The sequence below is a fragment of the Gallus gallus genome, chromosome 10 (assembly GCF_016699485.2).
Source record: "Gallus gallus isolate bGalGal1 chromosome 10, bGalGal1.mat.broiler.GRCg7b, whole genome shotgun sequence".
In the NCBI taxonomy this organism is placed as follows: domain Eukaryota; kingdom Metazoa; phylum Chordata; class Aves; order Galliformes; family Phasianidae; genus Gallus; species Gallus gallus.
In genome coordinates, this window is record NC_052541.1 from 1,482,394 (window position 1) to 1,506,775 (window position 24,382).

The 24,382-nt window shown below is 46.2% G+C and overlaps 1 protein-coding gene across 13 annotated transcripts in view; it reads right to left on the minus strand.

The window, feature by feature from the left end:
* Positions 1-24,382, minus strand: part of MYO9A (myosin IXA) — a 166,117-nt gene that overhangs the window by 54,512 nt on the left and 87,223 nt on the right. For all 13 annotated transcript variants that reach the window (XM_015279073.4, XM_046899222.1, XM_015279070.4 and 10 more), the window contains 2 exons: positions 19,022-19,138; positions 12,107-12,241 (listed from right to left, as the gene is read on the minus strand). In XM_015279073.4, the coding sequence (XP_015134559.2) occupies positions 12,107-12,241; positions 19,022-19,138 (252 nt within the window). The remainder of the gene's footprint in view (positions 1-12,106; positions 12,242-19,021; positions 19,139-24,382) is intronic.

A 24,382-nucleotide genomic window follows, 5' to 3' on the forward strand; every position in this document is an offset into this window, starting at 1 on the left:
GTTAACTCCTGGGCGGAAATTCCCCAATTTTTGTGCTATTAGAAGCAAGTGGACAACACATGGGGTATGCTCAGACCCCTGGGGATCACAACACCTGCAACTCTCCAACCTAATCCAGCAAGTGGGAGTGGCAGATCATCCATCACAGTACTCGGCTCTGGAACTAAAAGGTGAATCCTGGCATTTACAGAAGGGTTTGCAGCCTGACAAACCACACACACGGAAAAGGGCTTGTTGTCTTTCACACTCTGGGATGAAAGAGAAGGTCTCAGCTCTTTTGCCAGTATCGACCGTATTGGTCCTGCAGGTTAAATGCCCCTCGCAACACCAACTCTGTGGGACTCACACGTACAACATGGATCCCTGACCGTCAGTTGCTGTTATCAGGAATCAAACCACAGACATTTCCAGTATTTGCAGAGCTTGCCAGTGCAGTGAAGCCCACAGATCCCTATTTTTGTCACCCTCCCTTAAATGCACAGCCTCACTCTCTGCAGCCCCAGCTCACTGAGACCTGCTCTGCTGGAAGGAGCAATGCAAGTTTGCTGGAGAGGAGCATGGGGCTTTGGCTCCCAGACATAAAACTCGGCGAAAAGAACTGAGCAATGAGCCAAAAGCACACAGAGTCAGGTTTTTCAGAGTCTAGCAGCTCAATGTTTAACTCTATCAGGTGAGAAATTACTGCCTGCTTTCCTCTAGAGCATCCGTAGGAGATGAATACCTTCCCATCTTGCATCTCAGCTGTCATGACCACACTGGCACAGTGACGTGGCATCCCTAGGGACACACACCGCATACCAACAAAGACACTTGTTCTGCTGGCAGAGCACAATAACCTCCCAGCTGACATAGCCTGGAGTGACAGAGCAGAGTTCTGTTGCCATAGCAGCATCACTTGCTTGCTAACAGCCTGGTCAGCAATTGCATAAGACGAAGCCTGAGGGTGAAGGGGGTCAGTGCCTTCAACTCACCTCTCCCTAAGGGAGAAAGTATTTACATATGCACTTCATGACTGCATTCAATATTTAAGAAGATGTGGCTAAGCAAAGAGCTGCTCCTTGAGCTCTTCTTGCTTGCAAGGCGTTTTTGAGAGCTTGAAATGCTCAGATTGATCTGAATGCCATGCCATAAAACTATCTGTGATGTTCGAACATAGAAGGAAAATGGGGGTCCATGCACTGCAGTGCACACACCCGGAATGCAAGCGTCTCTACTGAATTTCACTGACATTATTTGAGGAGCATTAGCACATAAAATCTGTGGTACCAAATTAGCAGAATGTGAAACTATTTCCAATTATTGCTACACGTGAAAATTAGAGCAACTGTAGTAAGCAGACAGCTGAGCACTATTAAAAGAAAGACACTGCCTGCCTACTACTGACCACAGACTGCAGACACAGGAAGGACTGCTCATCCCATAGAGGGATGCAGAATAACAAGCTGGTGCTGGAACACGTGTGCTGAATAGCAGAATATTCCCAGCTGGGATGTATGGCTCAAGGGAAGCTTGCTGCTTGGAACCAGAGAGAGCTGGGGCTTTATAACTGATGTGCAGAGTAACAAGCACTGTTATGCTTACAGAAGGGATGATCAGCTCTGTCATCAAGCCTTTATTTTGATGCTAAACCGAACATTCCCTAATCCACAGTGAGATTAAAGATCCGTATATACTGACTGATAGAAAGTACCCACAAGCCTGATAGCATCCTGCCCTGATAGAAGGCTGGAACACGTCTCCGATGAGGAAAGGTTGAGGGAACTGGGCTGGTTCAGCTTGGAGAAGAGAAGGCTCCGGGGAGACCTCATCGTGGCCTTCCAGGACTTGAAGGGAACGTATAAACAGGAGGGGGAATGGCTGTTTACGAGGGTGCATAGTGATAGGACAAGGGGGAATGGTTTTAAACTGAGACAAGGGAGGTTTAGGTTGGATATTAGGAGGAAGTTTTTCACCCAGAGGGTGGTGATGCACTGAACAGGTTGCCCAAGGAGGCTGTGGATCCCTCATCCCTGGAGGCATTCAAGGCCAGGCTGGATGTGGCTCTGGGCAGCCTGGTCTGGTGGTTGGTGACCCTGCACATAGCAGGGGGTTGGAACTAGACGGTCATTGTGGTCCTTTTCAACCCAGGCCATACTATGATTCATTTTGGAGGCACTGGAATGCATTTCTGCACATCTACACGTGCTGGGAGCAGGGAGGTGAGCTGCAGGAAACACCGAGCACAGAATCCACCGCCTTCACCCACGTGACTGTGCCTTCATCTGTGCCTGTGCTCCTCTCACTTCTGCATTCCTTGCATTTGAAATAAATACACAGAAACGCAGCAGCCTCCTGGATAAGAAATTAAACTGAGCCTCGACTACATGTAAGCTAAAAGCAAACAATTTAATATTAATCCTGAATAGATCCATCCAACAAACAACTGAGGAGAAAAGGAAAAATAAATATTTTCATTAATGTCTGCTTTAATCCTCTCTCTCTCTCTCTCTCTGGTATTTCCAGGATGAGAGTGAAAGAAGATGATGCTTAGGATTTTCACTTTTGCATCCAGCACTGGAACTAAATTCATTTCCTCTGAGGGGAAAAAGCACACATTTATAATCTCAGTCTTTCAGCTACTCTGAACTGCTCCACATCCAGCTATGGGCAGCAGCAAGGGGCAGCAGATGCTAAAAAGTAGAATCAAAAAGGAAGAAAACGATAATGCTCACAGCCATCTAAAGTACTGCACTCCCAAGGGCACTGCTCCCCAAAACCACACGGCAGAACTAAGAGATGGTCAGAGGGAGTGATCTGGAGCCTGAAAAACACAGAGACAGCGTGAGACCGTGTATGCTGGAGAAGAACATGAGAGACGTGATATAAGTGCAAAACAGAAAGCAGCATGAAGAAAACATAATAAACAGAAGTTTCCCATCTGTCTTAGAGCATGAAACACAGGGAATAGAAAACTAATGAAAGGGCAGCAAAAAATAAGGGCTGAACACAAAGACTGAGTTTTTTTCTCCCAGTGTATGGAATTTGTTGCCTTATTGCTGGATATCAAAGGTCAAACATTTGGCATGACCTAATGAGGTGCGGGGCATGTTAGGCATCCATTGCCCAGCCTGCAAGACACAAAATATCTCAGCACTTCGGTGACCAGGAGGCAGTCATCTCATACAGTACTGCAACAGGCTGCAGTGAAAGCTGGGGAGCAGCCCCAAAAATAACATATAAAGCCCGAAGAGAAGGTGGCAGCTCAGCTGCAGGTGAAATAGTTTTGCTCAATCAGAAAGCCCACGTTCACTGTGAGCATCACTTGAGCTTGCAGAGCTACGTGACCCAAAGCCTTTCCTGATATCCAGATATAAAATCAATCAAAGCAGGCTCAGAAAGCAGGGAAATGTGTGAAAGGTTCTCAGACCTCGGGCTTCATCTCCCTGCAGCATGTAACCACCAGGCAGGACGCTCTCTCCTCCTTCCTTGGTGTGGGCAAGGCTGAAGGTGAAAAGAGGGGTGAAACACAGGGGGCAAACTGTCCAGCATGCAGTGCTATTGCAGCAAGTCCAACTGTAAAATCAGAATGGATTAACAAGGAAATGTAAAGCAGAACGATTAGTGATTTGCATGGAACTGTGCACACAACAGGCTGTGCTTCTCAGAAGCGTGAGAATACCTGTAGTGCTGGAATAAACCCCAAAAGCAGAGGAAAGCCTGACCATATGGAGGCAGATAAGCAGCCAGAGTGCATCTGGCAGAGCTGATCCGATGACCTTCCTTGCTGGGGCACAAGAAAGCCTTACTACCACATGGCTATTCCCAGAACTGAGTGGGAAACCACCTGAAAATCCTTCTTCCAGAGCAGCTCCGTGTAGGAACTCTCAGTGCCATCATCACCAACCGCTCGTGAGCAGCACCCCATGACGCACTGCCATGCCATCCATCGCTCCGGGATTTCTACACAAACACATTTTCCCCAGAAATTCACAGCCGAGCAGAAGGGTGTGAAATTCCTCCCCCCTTGGCTCCAACGCCGTCTGCTGAGCTCTGAGACAGCACGTACCAAGTGGGAATGCAGGAATCAAATCGCTTCCACACCTCGCTCTGCTCCTAGCCGATGGCCCCAGCTTGCTTACTAAACACTACAAGTGGATTTGACACCCATAAAAACACAAGCTTTTGCAAATACAAGCCTGCAGCCAGCAAACCCAAGTGTATGAACTGCTCCTCTTGACTGCTGTCCTAATAACAGCCCACCGGGCGTGCAGATTCAGAGGGATGAAACATACAAATAAGCTGAAAGAGCGCGGTTGAAAAACCAGAACGGAATCCTTATTTTCTGTCCTGTATGGAAAACTGGGAGAGAACATAACGTTAATTTTCTAACAACAGCATTAAAAGAGGTCATCATCATGTGATATGCTGAGCGGGCTGAACCTTCCCAAAGGCTCTTTTAGAGCTCCTCTCCGAAGCTTTCTGGATATGTTGGTCTGGAATTTCTCCACGGATTTGTGCTGCTGCTTTTGTGGCCATGTGCGAGGAGAAAGGACGTGGAAGGACCAGCCACAGAAAAAGCTACTGAGGGAAAACAAACCACGGTAAAAGAAACTCCCCTCTGATCCCTGGCAATGCCATGCTTTTTAAAGGAAACTTTGATCTTCGCAGCTAAGAAGTCTTTTTTCTCCTCCAAGCGAGTAAGGATCCATGAAAGGTCTTATTTATTGTCACTAATACCGGCGGGCTGCACTTCAAAGGGGAAATGGATTACAGTTCTAAATGCTGTTGCTCCTGATTAGCCCTGCACTTTTCGCAGGCATTTATAAATAGTTATTTCTCTGCAGATAACAGAGCAAAACAGACAGAAGAGTCAGAAGCTGTCCTAATGAAGGGCTAACCAAGGTATCTACAGCTGCTGAATCCATCCTCCACAGCAAGCAAAGTAGAATTGTCCAAATACAACGTGCTCATTGAAGGGACCTCAATGCTACAATCCTTCCAGATGGGAGAACCTCATTCCAAGAGTTCCTGAATGAGTGAGACCTGTGTCCACAGGCCGTGGATGTCAGGGATGCCTCGAGTTCCTGACACCCCTCCAGGCGCGTGCCAAAGCCAATCGTGCCCATGCTCCATGTAGGAGCTCGCCAAATACTTTTTGTTTGTTCCCAAGCTAAGTTAAAAAAAGGAATTTACACACACAGCTTTTTCTTAAAGAGCGCCCACAGACAGCACGTATAAATATGTATCCACATGCCATATAAATACACTATCTATAAAAAAAAACAAAACAGTGAATTCCTGTTTTGGTTCGAGACACGTGAGATGAACATTGAGTTGTCATTAAATCACAATTAGAAAATCATGGAGAAATAATTGCAAGGGACTGCATGCAGCTCTCACTGGATGACGCCCCATTTTCCAGCCAGCAGTACTGACAGTGGCCGGCAAGCACGCGTCGATGCCCCTGGGTTTGCTGTTATTACTACCTGATCCAAAAGCACAGCTCTGTGCTCATGGACTCTGCAGACCCCGATCCCAAATCAGCTCCCTGCACTGCAGTGGTAGCAGTGGGGTCTGGTGACATTTTGATCTCAGAAGATGGAAAATCAGGTTTGTGGCATTCAGCTACACAACACACCCAGCCACGGCCCCACCAACAACTCCCGAGTCCTTTTGCCCAACTCTGGCCCTACAGCCAGCGCCACACAAGTCTAACGATGCCTCACAATCTGCAGGTAATTGCTACTGAAATCAAAGAGGAAAGAAATTATGTCTTGATCTTTTTATCACATGTACCAGGCTCGGACAACATAAAGGGAACCTTGGCTCAATGCTGCTTTACCCTTGTGTCAATAAATGCACACCCTTTGTTTCCCTTCCCATCCATCCATACCCGCAGCAGGCTCACAGCTCTCCTTGTGAGAGCTCATCCCATACTGCCCCCAAAGAACCCTGCTACGGTGCCAAGCCAGCTGTCCAGGCAGGAATCTCACACATTCTGGGCCAGCCACTCCTGCCTCAACCACACAGAGTTTCAGATGAGCTGAAATATTTTAGGGGCTTTCTGCTTCCAGTGATTCCTTGTTCCTCATCTTGCTCACACCAGACAGACCAGTGCTGCTCAGGGAAACCCACCAGCATGTACCTGGCTGTTTTCAGACAAGCTGGTGTTCACAAATACTTGCTAATGTCTCATTAAACTCTTGCCTACTGCAGCCCAAAGGTTTGGGAATGTGCAAAAATTTCCCTACAACCATAGCTCTGGTCAAAGACTGGAAACCAAATCACAGAATGGCTTGGGTTGGAAGGGACCTCAACGATCACCAAGCTCCAACCCCCTTTTGCAGGCAGGGCCGCCAACCTCCAGATCTGGTACTAGACAAGGCTGCCCAGGGCCCCATCCAACCTGGCCTTGAACACCTCCAGGGATGGGGCATCCACAGCCTCTCTGGGCAGCCTGTTCCAGTACCTCACCACTCTCACAGTAAAGAACCTGACATCCAACCTAAATCTTCCCTTCCTCAACTTAAAACCATTTCCCTTTGTCCTGCTGTTATCTGCCCTTTCAAAGAGTTGGTCCAAAGCACCAACACCAGTGCTCAGCAAAGCAGGCCACAGGGGGCAACCCAATGGGGCATGGGAATTCAACGTGTCTGTACCATTAAAGAATAACCATTACAAAATGCTGCTTATTTCACCTTTACCTCTGCTTTTTAATTTGCATTTTTGTCTGTTACCTAATGTATATAGTATCAGTATATCAGTGCAAATTGTGGTGCTGTTTTCACAAAGACTGAATCCTTAGTGGACTTACAGACACCATGCTTCCCCACTGGGCTTTAAGCAAGAATCAGGGAATCAAAAAACACAAGCTAACCCAAACTGCTTCCCATGGACAGCTATATCTAGCTCAGAAATAACACAAAAAAACCTCAAGTCTATCCATCACAGCAGAATAGCTTTCCAGATCATTTTCTGAGAATGTTTTCCAATTTGCCTACCTAGGGTGCTGCCACGCAGATTTAATACAATTAAAATATGTTTTTCCATCTGTTTTCATGCTGCCATTACCCCAAAGCTCTTCTCTCATCCCGAGGAGATCATGCACTGCAAACATTCCGGGGGCTGATGGTGAGCACGGCCCCATTTTCTCCCGAAGATAACGCTTAAGCAACTCAAAGTATTCTTTCTTCTCTCCACGTATGAGTTATGTACGATGGCACGTTTCCAAATCATAAATCAGTAACTTCTGCAGCGTGTTATTCCTCCGCATGTCACGGGGAATAGAGCTGAGCACAGCATTTTGCAGCCAACCCTTCTCCAAGGAAAACAGAAATCCGACGCGAGCTCCCAGCGCCCGACGCATCGCTCGTGGCCACCGCTCATCTCCGGCCATGGTAAGGATGGAATACGTGGGGGCCACGTCTGTGCCCACATGGAGTGAGGAAACGCTGCAAGGGAGACCAATGAGTGCTCCATGCTGTATTGGCAAGTCCCTTTTTTGTGAGGTACTTCTGCTCTGTTTTCCCTACGTGACACAGAAGGCTGCTGGGATACGGAGCAGTGCGGAGAAATCCTGAACATCCAAGACGCTTTAAAATACTGCAGGTACTAAGCACGGCTACAGTCATTTCACAGGGCAAATTAACTATGTGTCACCGCATCCTGCATCAAATATCAAATTTAATGATCCTTGTTTTTTTCTGTTTTTTTTTTTTTTTTAATTCACTCCCCCTGCAATGAACAAACTGTCACAACACGATGTAGCCAGGACTTCATTCTCCACGAGCAGTTTAGTATGACCTAGGTTGAAAAGGACCACAAAGCTCATTGAGTTCCAACCCCCTCCTATGTGCAGGGTCACCAACCACCAGACCAGGCTGCCCAGAGCCACATCCAGCCTGGCCTTGAATGCCTCCAGGGATGGGGCATCCACAGCCTCCTTGGGCAACCTGTTCCAATGTGTAAAAACCTACCTACCTCTGGAAATATTTGCAGAGCTCTGGATGACTGAGCAAACATTTTGCAGAACATGTTATCTTTATGAAATTAAGTTTTCCTACGCGAGCTGGCTGGGACATCAAACTCACCAGGGACCATGCCAGAAAATAGACTTTGCTCAACACCTGAGCACAAGCCAGTTGACTGTGCTCCAAGTCTCCTTCTTTTACTACAAGCTCAGTTCCCCATCAATTTTTAAAACAATAAAAGGATGTCCTTGAAATTGAAATTTGGCGTATAAACAAAGACTGCTGCAACGTAGAAAACGAGGCAGAACCTGAAGCGGGATGGCAGGCTATGGGACTTGTCAAACTTTGCAACGTATTGGCTGAAAACAGGAAGAGGAGGGTGACAGTGAGCCAAAACAACGAGAATCAGAAGGCTGCCTATCCTTCCATCACGACAACTGCCAAAAATCTGAAACGCAGAGGAGAACTGCTCCAAGACCAAGGGCTATGTGCACACCCTGCCTTACATTGGGGTCATGCCAACCGGAGAGATGAGACCAGGCTTTCTGGAAGAGCTCACCATACCTTCACCGTGCAAGGAGCTTGGGAAAGCAGAATTCATCCCCCTGCCACACAGAGCATGCACGGTAAGGATTGCAGGAACACATCCAGAGCCACCAGCAACAGGGCTACAGCCCCATGTGCCGGCTGACCCCATTTACCTGTCATGTGGGACACATGGGAAGGAGAAAACCACCCTGGCTAAATGCTGCAATGACAATCTTTGTGCCCGTGAATCGTTACCCTTCTGAACTCAAGCATTTGCCTATGTAAATATACCAGGATTAATGAGGCTGGGCTTCACCGCCCAGTTAGTGTTGGTCTCTCTTGTACTCTCCCTTCATCTGCTGAAGCACGTTCCCATGCACCACAAAACATCACTGAGCCTTCCTCAGCTATCCAGAACGGGTGGTTAATAAAAAAACATACCAAAGAAACATTAATAATTGTCTTCATTCAAGGTAGAACTCCAACATTTACCTTTTTTTTTGCCTTCTCCTGTTTTACTACAAACAGCGCACAGAGATGTGTGATCCTCATTCATGAGGTTGTCTTGAGGATAAGGAGCTGTGTGCTGCAGAGATCTTTGCATGTGCCTCAGCACGCAGCACCAGAGCAGCTGTGTTTTTGGGAGGCACCAGGCTGCAGGCAGACAGACCGTGGGTGCTTCGGACGGCTGTTTGCAAACAGCTGGAAATAGCACTGTCTTTAGATAGAAAGGTCTTTTTCTGAAGTGCATTAGATATCACAAGGAGTCATGGAGGATAAAAAAGAAAATACGGTTAAAATAATCCTATGTCTGTGCTAGACCACTCTGTGGTAGGGACTCTGCTTTCCACAACATAAGCAGTATGTCATAGCAACAATTACATCAGTGCTAAATGCCATTCTTGCACACAAATTCCACTATGACTTGTAGAAAATCCTTGGTGCCAACTTGAATTTGTCCTTCCTTCCAGCAGAAACTTCCAAATAGCTCAGCAATGCTGTCTGTTGCCTTCCTGAGGATATGAGAAGCCCATCTCTGGAAGCAAAGAATGTCAGCTCATCACCAATAACCCCATTTGTTTCTCAGCACAGAAGACACCAAACAAGCTCACATAAGCACCAAATATCCCAGGTATTTGCCACTCAAAGTAATGCAACTGTTTTGCTGCCCCGAAACACAATATGTACTACCCAGTGTTCACCTGCAGACTGGCAATGATTATTAAAAAGCAGACTGGGCCAGCAAGGAATGAAGGACATTCTTAATTTCCAAAATCTGCATATGCATCACCAGTTGTCTTCTCATCACATGCATTCCCCTACTTGCAGCACATAACTCCAAGGAGAACAAGAGAAAATGATTAAACTGTGCAAGTCAATCAAGAGCTGGCATTTGTAGGCTATTTATTTATACTTGTAGAAAACAAAATATGAAGAGATGAGTGTATTCCCACTGGCTGAGACTGCAAACGAGTATTTTCTGCCTAGATGATGTGTTCAAGCATTAAGAATTGGAATGAGCGCTTTGGAATCAGATGCCTCCAAAACTGCTCTTCTTGTCCATACCAAAAACGTAGACTGGAATGACTTCATGCACTTGACAGGTTTATAGCAGCAACCTAATTAGGTCATTGGTTATAAGCTGGCCCACGGAGAATTACAGCACATTCCTTCCATCAAACTGCTTCCATCGGGAGCTCTGACAGAACATCTCAGACCCGAGCACAAGCACTGACCTGCTGAGAAGCCTCAGGCCAGCACAGGAATTCCCTTTGGGATGACAACATCTCACCAAGGTGCCATTCTCCCTCCCCAAAGCCCCTCTACTAAGTCTATCAGCTACCTTTAGAGAAAGAAAAGAGCTATATCGCTTCCACAGTAGTCTTTTAGTTTGCCCTTTTATTGTGAATAATCGTAAAACAAACCTATTTCCCAGAAATAGGAGCTGGGATTGTTCAGTCTAGAGAAGAGGAGGCTCAGGGGAGACCTTATTGCTCTCTATAACTACCTGAAGGGAGGTTGGAGTGAGCTGGGGGTCAGCCTCTTCTCTCGTGTGACAGTGATAGGACGAGAGGGAATGGCTTCAAGCTGCGCCAGGGAAGGTTCAGGCTGGATGTTAGGAAATACTGCTTCTCTGAAAGGGTGGTCAGGCACTGGAATGGGCTGCCCAGAGAGGTGGTGGAGCCACCAACCCTGGAGGTGTTCAAGGAACGTTTGGACGTTGTGTTGAGGGACAAGATTTAGTGAGAACTGTTGTTGATGGGTGGATGGTTGGACTGGACAATCCTGTGGGTCTTTTCCAACCCTGGTGATACTATGATTCTATGAAATACAGGCAGGTTTTTCCCCACTAACTTCCTACAGCATCTACCGAAGGGTGCATCAGAATACAAAGAACCAGTTACAAAAGAGAAATAAAGCATTCAGTAGCTCAGCTCCATCTCCTTGATGCGGACAGCAAACAGAGGAGGGTCAAAGTGCAGCAAACACCCTGCAAATGCTCCACTCAGAGCTATGTTGCTTATTTTTGCCCTTCCTTTGTGCCCACCCCCTTTCAGATCTCTCGCAGTACTTACCTCTGGCCCAAACCAAAGCTATCACAGTTTCTGGGCAGGGCCAGTTTAATGCTCTGATCTCAGCTGGACTCAGGCTGCAGAGTGCAGCTCATCAAATACCAGCCCTACTGAAACTAATGATAAGGAGGATTCCATCGACCTCACCCAAAGAAGGATTTCGCAGAGGGAGGGCATGCAGATTGGCATTAAAAAAAAAAAAAAAAAAGGCATTTTGAAGGTCCAGAGCATATTTAAATTTACCTTTAAATATTTATATATAGATATTTTTAATTCTTTCATAGGCATCTACTGTCAGTCCCTGTCATAGATGGGGCATCATGGAAGACAGACAGCCTTTAATACAGCCCAATTACGTGTTGTGCGTTCACAGTAAGACATGTACTTCAGGAGTTGTTGTGTCCTGCTTGTTATTACATAATAAATGATGCTTGGCAAAGCCTCCTCCCACTCTGTGAAGAAACCATGCCATTTTGTAGCATGTTACCTGTTAAATTATAGCCTGTACTTCTGTCATCTCTCTTACAGCACATTAATCGGAGGCCGGAAGGCAACACCCAATCTTAACAAACCTAAAACAAAGCTTAAAGTTCAACATGCCTCTGCTATCACAAGTCACAAGGATCAAGCTGAACCTTCCAAAATGTGTTGCAATTTCAACAGAATCAGAAAAAATAACATACGTGGTATTAAACGACACAGCAGTGAGTCCAGAGAAATGCAAGACAGAAATTGTATGCTGATGAATCCTCGGAGCATATATTAAGGAGACAACAGTTAAGGTCGTGGTGATGTCTGGGGATATCTGTGTTTCAAATTCACAGGGGGGTTGGAAAGCAAGAGTTATTTCAGAACAGCATGTCTCTGGATTTTGCCTTAGAGGCAGCAGTAATACGATAAGTAAGTAGCAATGATAAATAGAAAGTAAGTAAGAATAATTCCAGGTACAACTTTTAACACAAAGGAATTAACGAGACGACTGAAGCACTCTGTGTCCATCAGTCCCACAAATCCATGCATACACTCATTGATTATACAAAATATTCACAGGCCCACCTGTTCCAGCTTAAAGATGTGTTGGTTGAAGTAGTGCTGTAAGCGCTCATTGGCAAAGTTAATGCAGAACTGTTCAAAGCTGTTGTTTTCATAGTCCTCAAACCCAAAAATATCAAGCACTCCAATGGATAAAGTCTGCAAGAAAAGTGATGAAAAGTGCACATTAGCAAAAAAATAAGAAGCCAATGGGTTATTTCTTTGCTGCATACAATCAAAAGCAAACAAACAGAATTAAATATACTTAATATTAGGATTTAATTTTTACTGGGACTGTTAATATTACGCCATCTGGAAGGCTTCATCTACATCAGAGGGGTGAAATGTAACTTCAGACGCCTGGACAGATGGCCTTTTTCTAAATAAAAGTCCTCTCAGAGTACTTTGGCTATTTTTATTATTTATAGACAAATTGCCATCTTCGAAGAAACTCGAACCCAGCTCCAAGTCATTCTATTGGGCCTAATATAGCTGTCTGGGGGGAGAACAAGGGTAGGGCTGGAAAAGAAGCTAGCATCACAAAAACAAAGCACTGAAACACTCTTGGAAAGCAGATACAGGCAAAGCAAACTCAGTCCAGCTGTAAGCCTCCCAGTGCAACACCTGCAGTGCAGGAGGTTGAACAGAAATAATGTACCACAGTGAAGGAAAATATATCAGGTCAGAAGTTGAATAGAATAGCATCAATACCTAAATATGGACACGAAAACATCCCATGGTGAGAAGCGTGGCCCAGACTGACTGATTTTTGCCATGGTGGGATGGTGTCTCCCACCTTCCACAGGGTAAAAAAGACCTGAAGTAGGTATAATTCCCACTGCAACAACCAGGCCTGTTCTGTCAAACAAGTAATGAATCATCAGCTACAAATAAAACTCAGCCCGTGACCATCTAGCAAGTCTCTGGCCAGGATGCATGCACAGGGCACACCACCAGCTCAGGCTTCCACATTTCACCAACACCCCATATAGGTAAAGGCCTCTGTTCATAAATCCCGACTAATTACAACAGCATGAGAGGAAAGAGCATCAGAACTAGTCAAATGACCCAAAGCTCAGGCAAGGAGGAGAAACACCTCTCTGCTCCATCCACAGGAACCCGTGAGCTGCTGGGCACCAGGTTTTAATTGCACTGGTCTTACAAGGATTTTATCAAACCACCTTCCTAAGGCCAGCACAACTCTGCTGCCAGAAGCACAAACCAGATTACCATAGGGTCTCTATGCTGCAGCTGGAACATTTTTGACATTTGGAACATGGCAGTAAAGCCTTCCACCTGTGCTCGGCCCATAGGCAGAGAGCCACCCAAACCTGAAGGAGCTGCAGCTGCTGTGAGCTTACGAGCTGAAGCTTTGTACAAGAGAGACTCTGGCTACAGTGAGTCATACAAGCAGAAGTACAACCAAAAAAGCACAGCAAGAGGTGCACCAAGTGCCGCCAGCCTGTTTTACCAAAAGGTCATTGGCCACTTTCTCCTCTCCTCTCCTCCTGCCTGATGTTTGGGTTTTCCTCTCTATTCTGGCTATGCCTGCTACAAGGACAACAGCTGAGTGCCCTTGGGCAGTTTCCCAGCAGTTTGCACCACCTGGCAAGCCTTGAAGAACAGCTGTTGGATGGGAGATGGAACTGGAAGCCCCTGGAGCATGGACAGAGCCCATCAGAGAAATTCCCCTGGGCATCCCAATGATCTGTTCACAAACCCATTCATTAAACCCCAGACTGAGAGGTAAAAACCCCTGGTTTCGTGGTTTTATTTTTAATATCTTCACTAGCTATCAGCTCACTTGCTTTATCTATGGGACACACAAAGATGGTGACAGAAATACCAAAGAGTGACCATTCAGAAGCACCGTGTTGGCACTGCAAAGCCCCTACCAGGAGTGAACGCTTCAAACTAAACACATACAGACTGCCACAACAGAACACAACACAGCCCAGTACAACCAACTTCCCCATTTCTAACACTAGCAGCTACTGTACCAAAACCACTACTGAAATGCATTTTAATGGATCACAAAAACCAGGCTCAGAGGCAAGAGGCACAGGACTTCAGCGAGACGAGCAGGGATAATTCTGCACGGGTCATTTTTCAGCAGTTCCCCCTTCTCACATCCATTGTGCCCAATTCCGGACCGCCTCCAGAAAGCAAAATCTTGCAGTGTGCTTTTGGATGCACTCAACAAGGGCAGCGCCCCGTGGTTAATGAGGTCGTGTGCCTTCTGCTGGGGGAGGCGGCACCGCGGAGGAAAGAGGTCAACGTGTAGGAGTTGGTCAGACTCTTACAACAAGAAACTCAGATTTTTATGGCTGTTTCTCTGCCTCCCGACCTGCTGGCCTTCAAAAATCTCACTGCACCTCTCACAGAAGGGTAATATTGGCTTTGGCATTGTAAAGCAGCTCAAGCCTTCTACTAGGAAAAAGGTTACGTCTGTTGAGTTATGCATGGGTGAAATTATTCTGTTAAGCTGCATGCAATCTGGCTGGCTTTAGGATGAAGTTTACAGCACAAGATGTACTGAAAGTAACCAAATATCAACATTTAGAAATCTTCAATGCTTTGGTTTTTAATTCCGGCTTTGAATTAATGCCACCTGGAAACGACGACAAGCTGTAAGACGAATTACGTTTCATGAACCCATGTCTACCTTATGTCTTCTGTTGTTCCTACACCCAAACCAATATTTAAAGACGAGTGTACAGCAGTGACAAGCCAGTAAGTGTGCCAGCCTGACACAGGACCAAACAAGCTATTAGTGCAGCATCTTTAGAATCATAGAATAGTTGAAAAGGACCACAGCGATCATCTTGTTCCAACCTCCCTGCTATGTGCAGGGTCACCAACCAGCAGACCAGGCTGCCCAGAGCCACATCCAGCCTGGCCTTGAATGCCTCCAGGGATGGGGCATCCACAGCCTCCTTGGGCAACCTGTTCAGTGTGTCACCACCCTCTGGGTGAAAAACTTCCTCCTAATATCCAACCTAAACCTCCCCTGTCTCAGTTTAAGACCATTCCCCCTTGCCCTATCACTGTCGACCCTCGTAAACAATCATTCCCCCTCCTGTTTATAATGCTCCCTTCAAGTACTGGAAGGCCACGATGAGGTCTCCCTGGAGCCATCTCTTCTCCAAGCTAAACAAGCCCAGTTCCCTCAACCTTTCCTCATAGGAGAGGTGCTCCAGCCCTTTAGCAATCCATTCTTTGTATTTAAAAGCATCTATCTACAAAGATGTTGAAGTTTGTTGAGCCTCACGTTAGGAATCATGGAGTATTTGAGGAAAAAAAGCGGCCTCACACTTTCCTAAAATGCCACAGACATGAATCAGGGAGTTAAATGTCATGCAGGGGTCTTCGGGGCACTCAGCAAATGACAGCCTCAAAGCCTGCCTGCTCTGCGACTCCCACATCGCCAATAAACATCGGCTGTCAGAGCTGACTTATAACACCCCAATGCATGCTGGTGATGTCATCCCACCACTGAGGCACACTTTGGCAATCACAAATGGGCTTGTTTCAGATTCTGGGGGGAAAAAAAATGAAATGATATTCCAAACCGAGCCAATGCTGTGAATATAAAAAACACCATCACCAATAAATCTAAAAGGATTATTCCAATCTGTATCCCTGCAACGTCCACGCTGATGTCTGATACAAAGTGGGAGGTGGGATTTTGCTACAATTCTGAAGCTGGGACACGAAAATGACGAACAGATGTGCATGAAGTCCAATGAAGTGTTCAGCAGCTCTTCCTCTCTTTCAGGTCAGATAGCCAAGAATAATCTTAGTTGATGAATTACATTATTTAGAGGCCACAAATTCACATTGACCATGACAAACACTACAGAACACCTCTGTTAAAATAACAGGATTATTCAGCAGGAAAGGAAGATGCTTCACAAGAACCAAGTGAGAAAAGCTTAAAAACACCCTTGAAAGAAATTTCTTTCCTTCAAATACGATCTGCACTGTATCATCATCTTAAGCAGCACGACGGACTTCTAACAATCCCTAACCTAATCTGAGGAGGGGAAATTAAATAAAGGACTCTCTGAGGTTTAGTAATCAAGTTCTCACGAGGATGAAACATCTCCGACCTCATTAATAAAGGTCAAATTTCAGACAGTTGTAGGGTATCACAAGAAGAGCCATTATCAGAACAGAAACTAAAAGCTCAAGAGAGATGACCAGCAGAAACGGAGCGACTCACAGCAGAACCCACACAGCAGCACTGCTGGAAGCACGAAACAACCCCCATCAGACAACCATCCCAGCCTCAGCTCAGAAACAACGCGCTATGAATCCTGTCAGTGAGCGAGATAAGCCAAATCCCACCGTGCTTTCCCAAAATAATTCACTGCACATTTATGGACATCAAAGGTCTGATTTACATCTTCCAAATACTAGCTTGAAAAACAGTGGAAGAGTGGCAACTGAGGAGCTGTTTGCTTTACCTAGCTTCATCTTTTGATCTCCTCCTCACTGCTGCTATCAAATAAACACACATACTGGGATATGAAAAATCCATTCCCATTGCCCCATGGACTCTATCAGGACCTCGGTCTTCTTCCAGCCTATCAACAAAGCAGTCCATCAGAATTCAGACTGGCTTAAGTAGCCAATCAAACCCTGCAGCAAACGCAGCGTGCCCCAAGGAATGATACATCTACCAGGTTTTGGCCAAGTCCTGCCCAAGTGGCACTGCAATGCTGTTTGCACAGCAAGAAGGCTCTGCTGGATGCAGAGATGGTTTTTACAGCACGCAGAGCAGAGAGTAAAGCACGATCTCATGTACATACCAGATTTACAGATGTGCCTTTGTCACATTCGCCTACTCCAACCTCCATCCTTCACTGTCAAAGCCCTGAGCTACACAACCAGGCAGACTGTTAAGCAAGCTCCTGCAAACCCCATGCAAGCTCAAATCAGGTGTTTTTATAGGACTGAAATCAGAATTTAGGCTGACAGTCATATCTGCATCTTCACTTTTGTCACCCACTTTAGGCACAGCTCTCCTCTCAACTGCACTCTCAGTTATTTTACCTCTGCACGAGATTACCTGTCACAAAAGACAGATCTCTGCCAAAAAACCATCACTTGACAACCTTCCAAACCTTCAAAAACTGCAGGATTGTTTGAAAGTTTATCTTAAAAGTCAAAGTAACACTGGTGACAAGCATAGGCTGGGATCAAGCCAGCACACTTGCTGCAGAGCGAGGTGTGCATCACTCATTGTGAACTCAGGAGGCAGCAGCCTTTCAGGGAAGGTGAGAGATTACAGTTTTCTTCCCAAAATCAGAGATTAAATGTGTATTTTTGGGGTGCAGGTACGTACCAGCATCCAAAGCAATGCTGCCATGTGAGCATTGACATCTTGCCTTCACTGAGAGCTCCTTCCACGGGCTGGAAGGTCTCATTTACTGCAGCCAAACCCCAGGAACATGTATGTGTTAACACACACATATATAAGAATTGCTACATCCTATGTAATACACGTATGTATAAGAAGTGCTACATCCTAACCCAGTGTTTTTCAGCCTGAGTCCTACCTGAGGTTGAGACCCAAGGTCTAACAGCTCACGGGTATTTACAGCTGTGCCCTGCTGTCACACGCACAACTCAAGCAAGTGGCAGTGTCCTACACTGATTTAGTCTGTAAATATTATGGAGTACACACTACTTAAAAAAAAAAAAATCTGTAGTGGGTCATTAAAAAAATAAGCAGTGTTTGGGATGCATCTCCTTGTGAAACAGAGCCCATTGTTTGTGTTTCACCAAGAACACAACTGGCTTTTTTCCTGACAGCTCAGACAAAACTTTGATGACGGGCCAGAAATCAGGTAACGTGCTCTGTAAGACATGACACCACGTGTGTGCAGGCAGGAGGCCCACTGGATGCCACCTACTCGAACAAACTCATCTTGTCAGTAGTGCCACCACCGCCTATTTAGAACCAGCTTTACACCAATGCCTTTATTTATAGCCTATGATCACACTCCTCTCCTCACCACGAGCAATTCTGTGCAGTTAACTATAGGAGCAGCTGCGCTACAAACCACTGCGACTTCCCTCAGTCCCCCAGCGTAATTCAAATGCAACGCTCAGCAGTGCAATCAGCCTCTTGGCAGCTTCACTCTGGGTGCACGATCCAGAAAAGAAATGATAAAAAAATAAAAAAAATAAAACGCTGCTGGCCTGCACCCAATATTTCCAAGCCCGGCAGAGCTGGCGAGCTGCAGGCACGTGCGTGCGTGGCCACGTACGTACACGTATGCATGGAGAGCAGCCAGGGGTCAGCCCTGCCCTGAGCACAGCACAGGTTCTGGGTCATGGGCTCAGAGAGGATGTCCTGGATCACCGTGTGCAGCCCCTGCTATGGCAGGAAACGTCCTGTAATCCCCGCCATTGGTTCTTTGGGAAGCTGTTGAGGCACCGCGCTGACTTCACTCTTCCCGTCGCAGTGCTTTTCCAGCCTTGCTCCCTGCTACTCAGAGCTCTGCTATCCCCACGTCTCCTACCACAACACATTTTTCACTTTCTCAGAGTAACATTACTGAACGACCTCATCAAAACATTTCCAAACGGTGGGATTTCCAGCTTTTCCCTCAAATACGCACTGCCCCATGGTCTTACACGAGGAGGAAGAAGCATTTGGCACTGCTCCTGGAGGGGTGTGGGACCAGGATTTGTGACTGAAGCAAACCTTTTCCCCAGCCACTTGGAGGATACGTTACTGGAGGTGCTTCACTGTTCCTGGCTCAGCACACACCGCTTAAAATAACGAAGTACTTGGTCTGAAATATTAACAGCAGTGTTCCACGAGGAGGAGTTAACTTTATGTCAAGCAATTTAGGTAATGTTTTATCCCATAGTTAGCCATTTTAAATCAGAAGCGTGCAGCCCAAGTAGCTGGCAAGGCATTACCTTGGTGCTTTCCTCCATATCCTTGGAGTTCAGGAGCGCGTGGTTAATTCTGAAAACTATCCAGTCAAAGAGGGCACTGTACAATGATTTCGCCATGGAGTTTCGCACGGTCACAGCCTGAAAGAAAAAAAGAAAAAGGAATTGGAAATGATTCATGCTCTGCACTGAAACGTGCTTCACCTCTTAAGCAGCCACGTCCAATGGTCACATTTTGCCCTTGCTAAAGCTTCTGTCTGCTGTTCTAGTTTACATCGCACGTGGCACCGGTCCCGGAGCCACCAGGGGCTCACAGCAGTCCCACACCGCTCTGCTCGGCCGGGCCATGAGCTGTGCCCCTGGACTTTGGCTTGGCTTACTGCGGTGCACTCAAGTGGATGATGCATGAGATCAAGCAATAAATCCCATGACCAACAGCACAAGGAAAAAATTTACATGGATTTAACTTCGCCGAGATCGCTGTGGAGTTTATTCAGGGGGAAGGCAAGTGCAGGGTGGATACTGCGTGGCAACCAGCAAGCGATGGGGAAGCATGTGTTGGGGCAAGCAGTAAATCTGGGATTTCTTGTGACTGACAGTGACAAAGAATATACACACAAGAGGAGAACCAGTACAAGTCTATCCACAACGCATCAGCTTTGCACAGGGAGTTACACACCGAACCAGAAAGGAATGATTTGTACTTCAGGGCTACCTTTGCACATGATTCTTTGGTTTCTTACCTTGAGCTGCATTACACTGCTTCTGCACACACTGATAACCCAAATAAATCACAGTATCAGCAGTGACCATCAAGTTACATGTGGGTTGGTTTTATAAGAAAAAACGAGGAAGCAGACTGTGTGTTCATGGAGAACTATTTCAACAAAGCCTTGAACAGCCATTCAAACCTCTAACACACCAGTGACTTTGTATATACCACATTCAGAGCCTCCTCACCAACGTTTCCACCAACACACCTGAGCTGCATGGTCCCACGGCACCAACCCGCAGCAAGAGTGAAGCTGACAGAGCAGCATTTATCTCTCACCAAAAGCTCCCTCCTTCCCCTGAATATTTTGGGATGACATCTCTGAATGTGATTGCATGCATGCAGTTAAAACCAAGAACCATTTCTATATGAGGCCAATGAAGAACGGTACTGTTTCCTCCATATGGTTACATACACTTGCGTATCTTACAATACTTGGGGTTTTTGCCCCCTTCTATGACAGCAAGCCCTAGGAGAGCTGCTCTCCTTGTTCTGCTCCAGATCCAGGAAACCCTGTGCAACAAACAGCCCTGATCTCCCATTTCCAATAGTTATTTTAAGACGCTATGGCTGTAGCTAAAGAGCTGGCAAAAGCAATTTCATAAAGCATGAGAGGCAAGGGATGTGCATGTACACATGGATCTCATTTGCAAACGTGCTGACTCCTTATAAGTCCATTTCTTCTCTTGCAGCTGTGCCATCCTTCGGGCTCACTGCAAAGCAGAGAGCAGACCTTCACACCCTGCATGAGAGTCATTACGAGACACCTACACAGACATTATCTGCTGTTTTGGACTCCGGTTCTTACTTTTTTCCCCACTTCAATAAGGTATTCATGCTTCCTTCATTCATTCTTCAGACCCTGCATGATGACGCCTTATAGATAAAGTCCTCCAGTATCATAAGTATATACCAAACTGCATAGTGAGGGAATATTGTTTCTTCTCAAATTTAAGAAGCTGTTGCAACCTCAAGGGCATGCCGTCCATCCTTCCCCAGAATGGCAGGGCTAGCCCACTTGGGAAACATCTCTTCCAGCTTTTCTCTCCTTCTTCATTTGAGGCCCTCATCTCGCACTGTCACCATGCAGATTGCTTAACATTTTCCTGGGTGACTTAGCAGTGGAATTTGCTTCCTTCCCAAGCACCGGTGCTCAGATGTCACTGGTGGCAGCATGCTCATGATGTGGAAGCATTGCAGCTGCAACATTTTGTACTTGGGGTTATTAGAAGAGGAGACAAACACACATGACCTGCTGAAGGCAAAACACAGCTCTTAGCTCATGCCTATGCTAACCAGGGATGCCCTTTGAAATACATGGCATGTATGACACGTGTTCTGTGTCCAGGCAGCCTTCTTTTCCTTCTCACTTATAACCTAATGCCTCTAGAATCACTGCCTTGTGATTTTACTTAGATTTTTAAACTCCCTAAAAAGCAAAGGCTTGCAGCAAACCCTCAGCTACGCAGTGACACATGGAAACCCTGCAGGCTGCTCCACCACTTCCTTCGGTCTTTGCATTCAGCAAGGTAAGTAATCTCACAAAGTCCTTCCAGGGAGTGGTCCATCTTGAAACTCCAGCTCGGTATTTTCAAACAGCTGTTGTCATCTCCAGCTTCTCATCTCCCGCATGTCTCATTACGTGACCGTTCTGGCAGATCCCTGACACTGTGGCACTCATAAAATTCTCTCACAAAGCAAAACAAAAATAGCTCATGCGATGCCAAAAAAATCTCTGCGGGATCAAAGCAAGCACAACATCTTGTGCACACACGGAAATATCGCTCACTGATTCAAAACCAAAACAGATCAAACGCATTTGAACACAGTGATGCAGGAAATAAACTCAAGGCAAGGTTTTAATCAATAGGTTTCCTGCATTTTGGACTAGCAAGAAGAGTATCTGATTAGAGGCACCGATGCTTAGATGTTAGAGATGACACTTGCTAGGGCTGGCCAACATGTGCTACACTATTTGGGTTTGCTCCTAAGATTGCACTGCCAAAGTAACTGGCCCATGACTTTTCATGATGGCCATTAGATTCAGGCTAACTTAGAAACAGATGCACTTTTGGAAGCATCTTCTGCCAAAATGAACAAGGGGCAACGGGATGAAAAACTGCAATCACTCTTTGAAGTGTTTTGCAGCAGAGACGTCAAGTCTCGGGAGCGCCAGCCTATGTTTTGAGAAAGATATAATCTCAGAAAACCAGATTTGCTCAAATTAAAAGCCTCTGCAAAACACACTGGTAGACATTCAGGTTGATTCTTAAGATGACAAAGTCTCCTGATGTGTACAAGATGCCATATCTGCCACCTCCAGCACCACTGCTCCCCCGGTGCTGGGCGCTCGCGTTCCCACAGCCCTGCTCAGATGCAATGACTCCGAGCAAAAACCAGAAAAAGGCTGTGTGTGATGACTGACGTGCAGGTTGCTATTTCAGCAAACCCCCTTCCGCTAGGAGCCGCCGAAGCCTGCACAGCGGGCGGGACGGGCAGAGCTGTGCAAGAAGAATTAAGGCTGTTAATAAATGCCAGAATGGGTTCTTTCACCTTGCTGCATGGTCAGACACCGCAGCAGTTTACAGGCAGTTTAAACCTCGTGTAAAGCATCCTTTTTGCCACCTAAAACCCTGGCTAAAATAGCAGCTCTTTGCTCACTCCACCATGCCTTTTGTTTAAAAAAAAAATTACCACCTGGACTTGGTCCTGGAGCTCAATTCTGCAGCTCCTCTCCTTGAGCCCAGTGCAGTATTTAAGGATGGCACAAGCAGTGGGGGCAGCACCAGCACTTCGGATACATCTATCTACATGCAATCTACAGGGAAATCTAATACTCCAAAGTACACCTGGAACCCAGCACAGACTGCCAGCAAAGTGGCCCATCACGCTGGAGCTGAGCTCACTCCACTCGTTATTTATTTATAGGGCTGGGCATGTTTGTGCCCAGTGAACCCAAGGCAACCTTACCAACCATCATTCAATTTCATGCTGTCGACAGAGCCCGATGAGAAGAGGAAGAGCTCCCAGATCTCTAAGCCATGCCCTGCTTTGGGGTCTTCAGCTGCCCTGCAGGCACGGGTGGCTTTGGGACGCATGGCAGAGACACCTTCGTGCTGGCAGGCAGAGCCCTTGGTCACAGCACACCAAGGTTTGCCAATGTGTGAGCAAGCACGATTGCAATTCTAGCAATATGTTTTTCATCAGATGCTTCCCTGGCCAAGCTGAGCGTTTTCTGGAGCGCAGACCCCACCAACTCCACTGAGATCCAGAGTGAGACAAACTCAAAATCCTCTCCTCACCAACCTGTCCAAACCAAACAAGCCACAGCCCATATCCCTAACAGCAACTGGCCTTCAACGTCCAACTTGAAACACTTTGACCCAAACAAAAACACAGCATAAAGGCCTCTTGTAATCAGTATAAACACTTCCACCAACATTTTTGTTTAAAAAAGCCTGCACAAAATAAATAACCGCTTCTGGGCGGTGCATCACTCGACATGGAGACTCCAAAAATTAGGAGATGGAGACAGAAACAGAGCAGAGTTCATCGCTTTTGCTGTTGCTTACGACCACTGGGTGATGGAAGCTTGGGTACAGACAGATCTTAAGGATAGACTATATAAAATTACACGTATATATTAGCTTTCAGCACCCTCTGAGTTTGCTCTAGAGGGATGCAGTCTTTGATTTACTCCACCACTGCTACCTAGCAAGCATAGGAAGCATTGCATGCTCCTGCAGAGAAACCCAGAGAGCATTTTGCACAGGAAAAAATCACAGTCAGCAGCAAACTATCATTGCAGCTTTTGGGTCACTAATGTAAAAATGCTGTGTTTTTTGATCCCAGTTACTGAGTGCAGGCTCAGATTCTCAGAAGTGAAATTAAAAAGCAGAACTGGAAAGTAAGTGTAAGCAACAAACTCAATGAAACTCAATAAAACCCCGTAGAGCTTAACAGTGGGCAACCCTTGTCCCACTTCTCCAGCACTAAGCAAACCTATGCAACATCCACTAACATGTTATTGGTCAACACGATGTTCATAAATCAGCAATTGTGGGTCAACTTCACGTTACATCCTCTCCCAATTTTTCATCGGGGACAATGCAGACGGGCTCAAGGTCAATGCGCCCACTGCAGAATTGCTAAAAGCCACCAGTACTTGAAAACAGGATGTTTAAAAGCCATTTCTCAGCAAAAATCTGGAAAATCCACTGGGTCTGTAAGAGATGTGCTAGGATTGAGCACGGTGCGTCAAGGTTCCTCCTGGTTTTTTGCATTTCCTTGTGTGTGTTGCTTACTCACCCTGACTGTAGTCAGCCCACAGGTTCTACAAATGCAAAATTATCACCTATCTGAAATGTCTGTACCAGTAAATCTTGCTGTGAACTTCCCAGTAAGAATCTCTAAGAACCAACTGGTTGAAATACAGACGCTCCCCACACTCCCAATGAACTCTCCCCTCCCAGTAAAGCGATAAATCTTCCGGAGCTCATGGAGTTACAAGCACATGTGTGCATGTGTTTCCTGCCCTCTAGGAAGAAAACAAGCAGTGCTCGCTCCCCTTTCAGACCAACGTTATCAAATACAAAACCAATCAGAACAGTTCC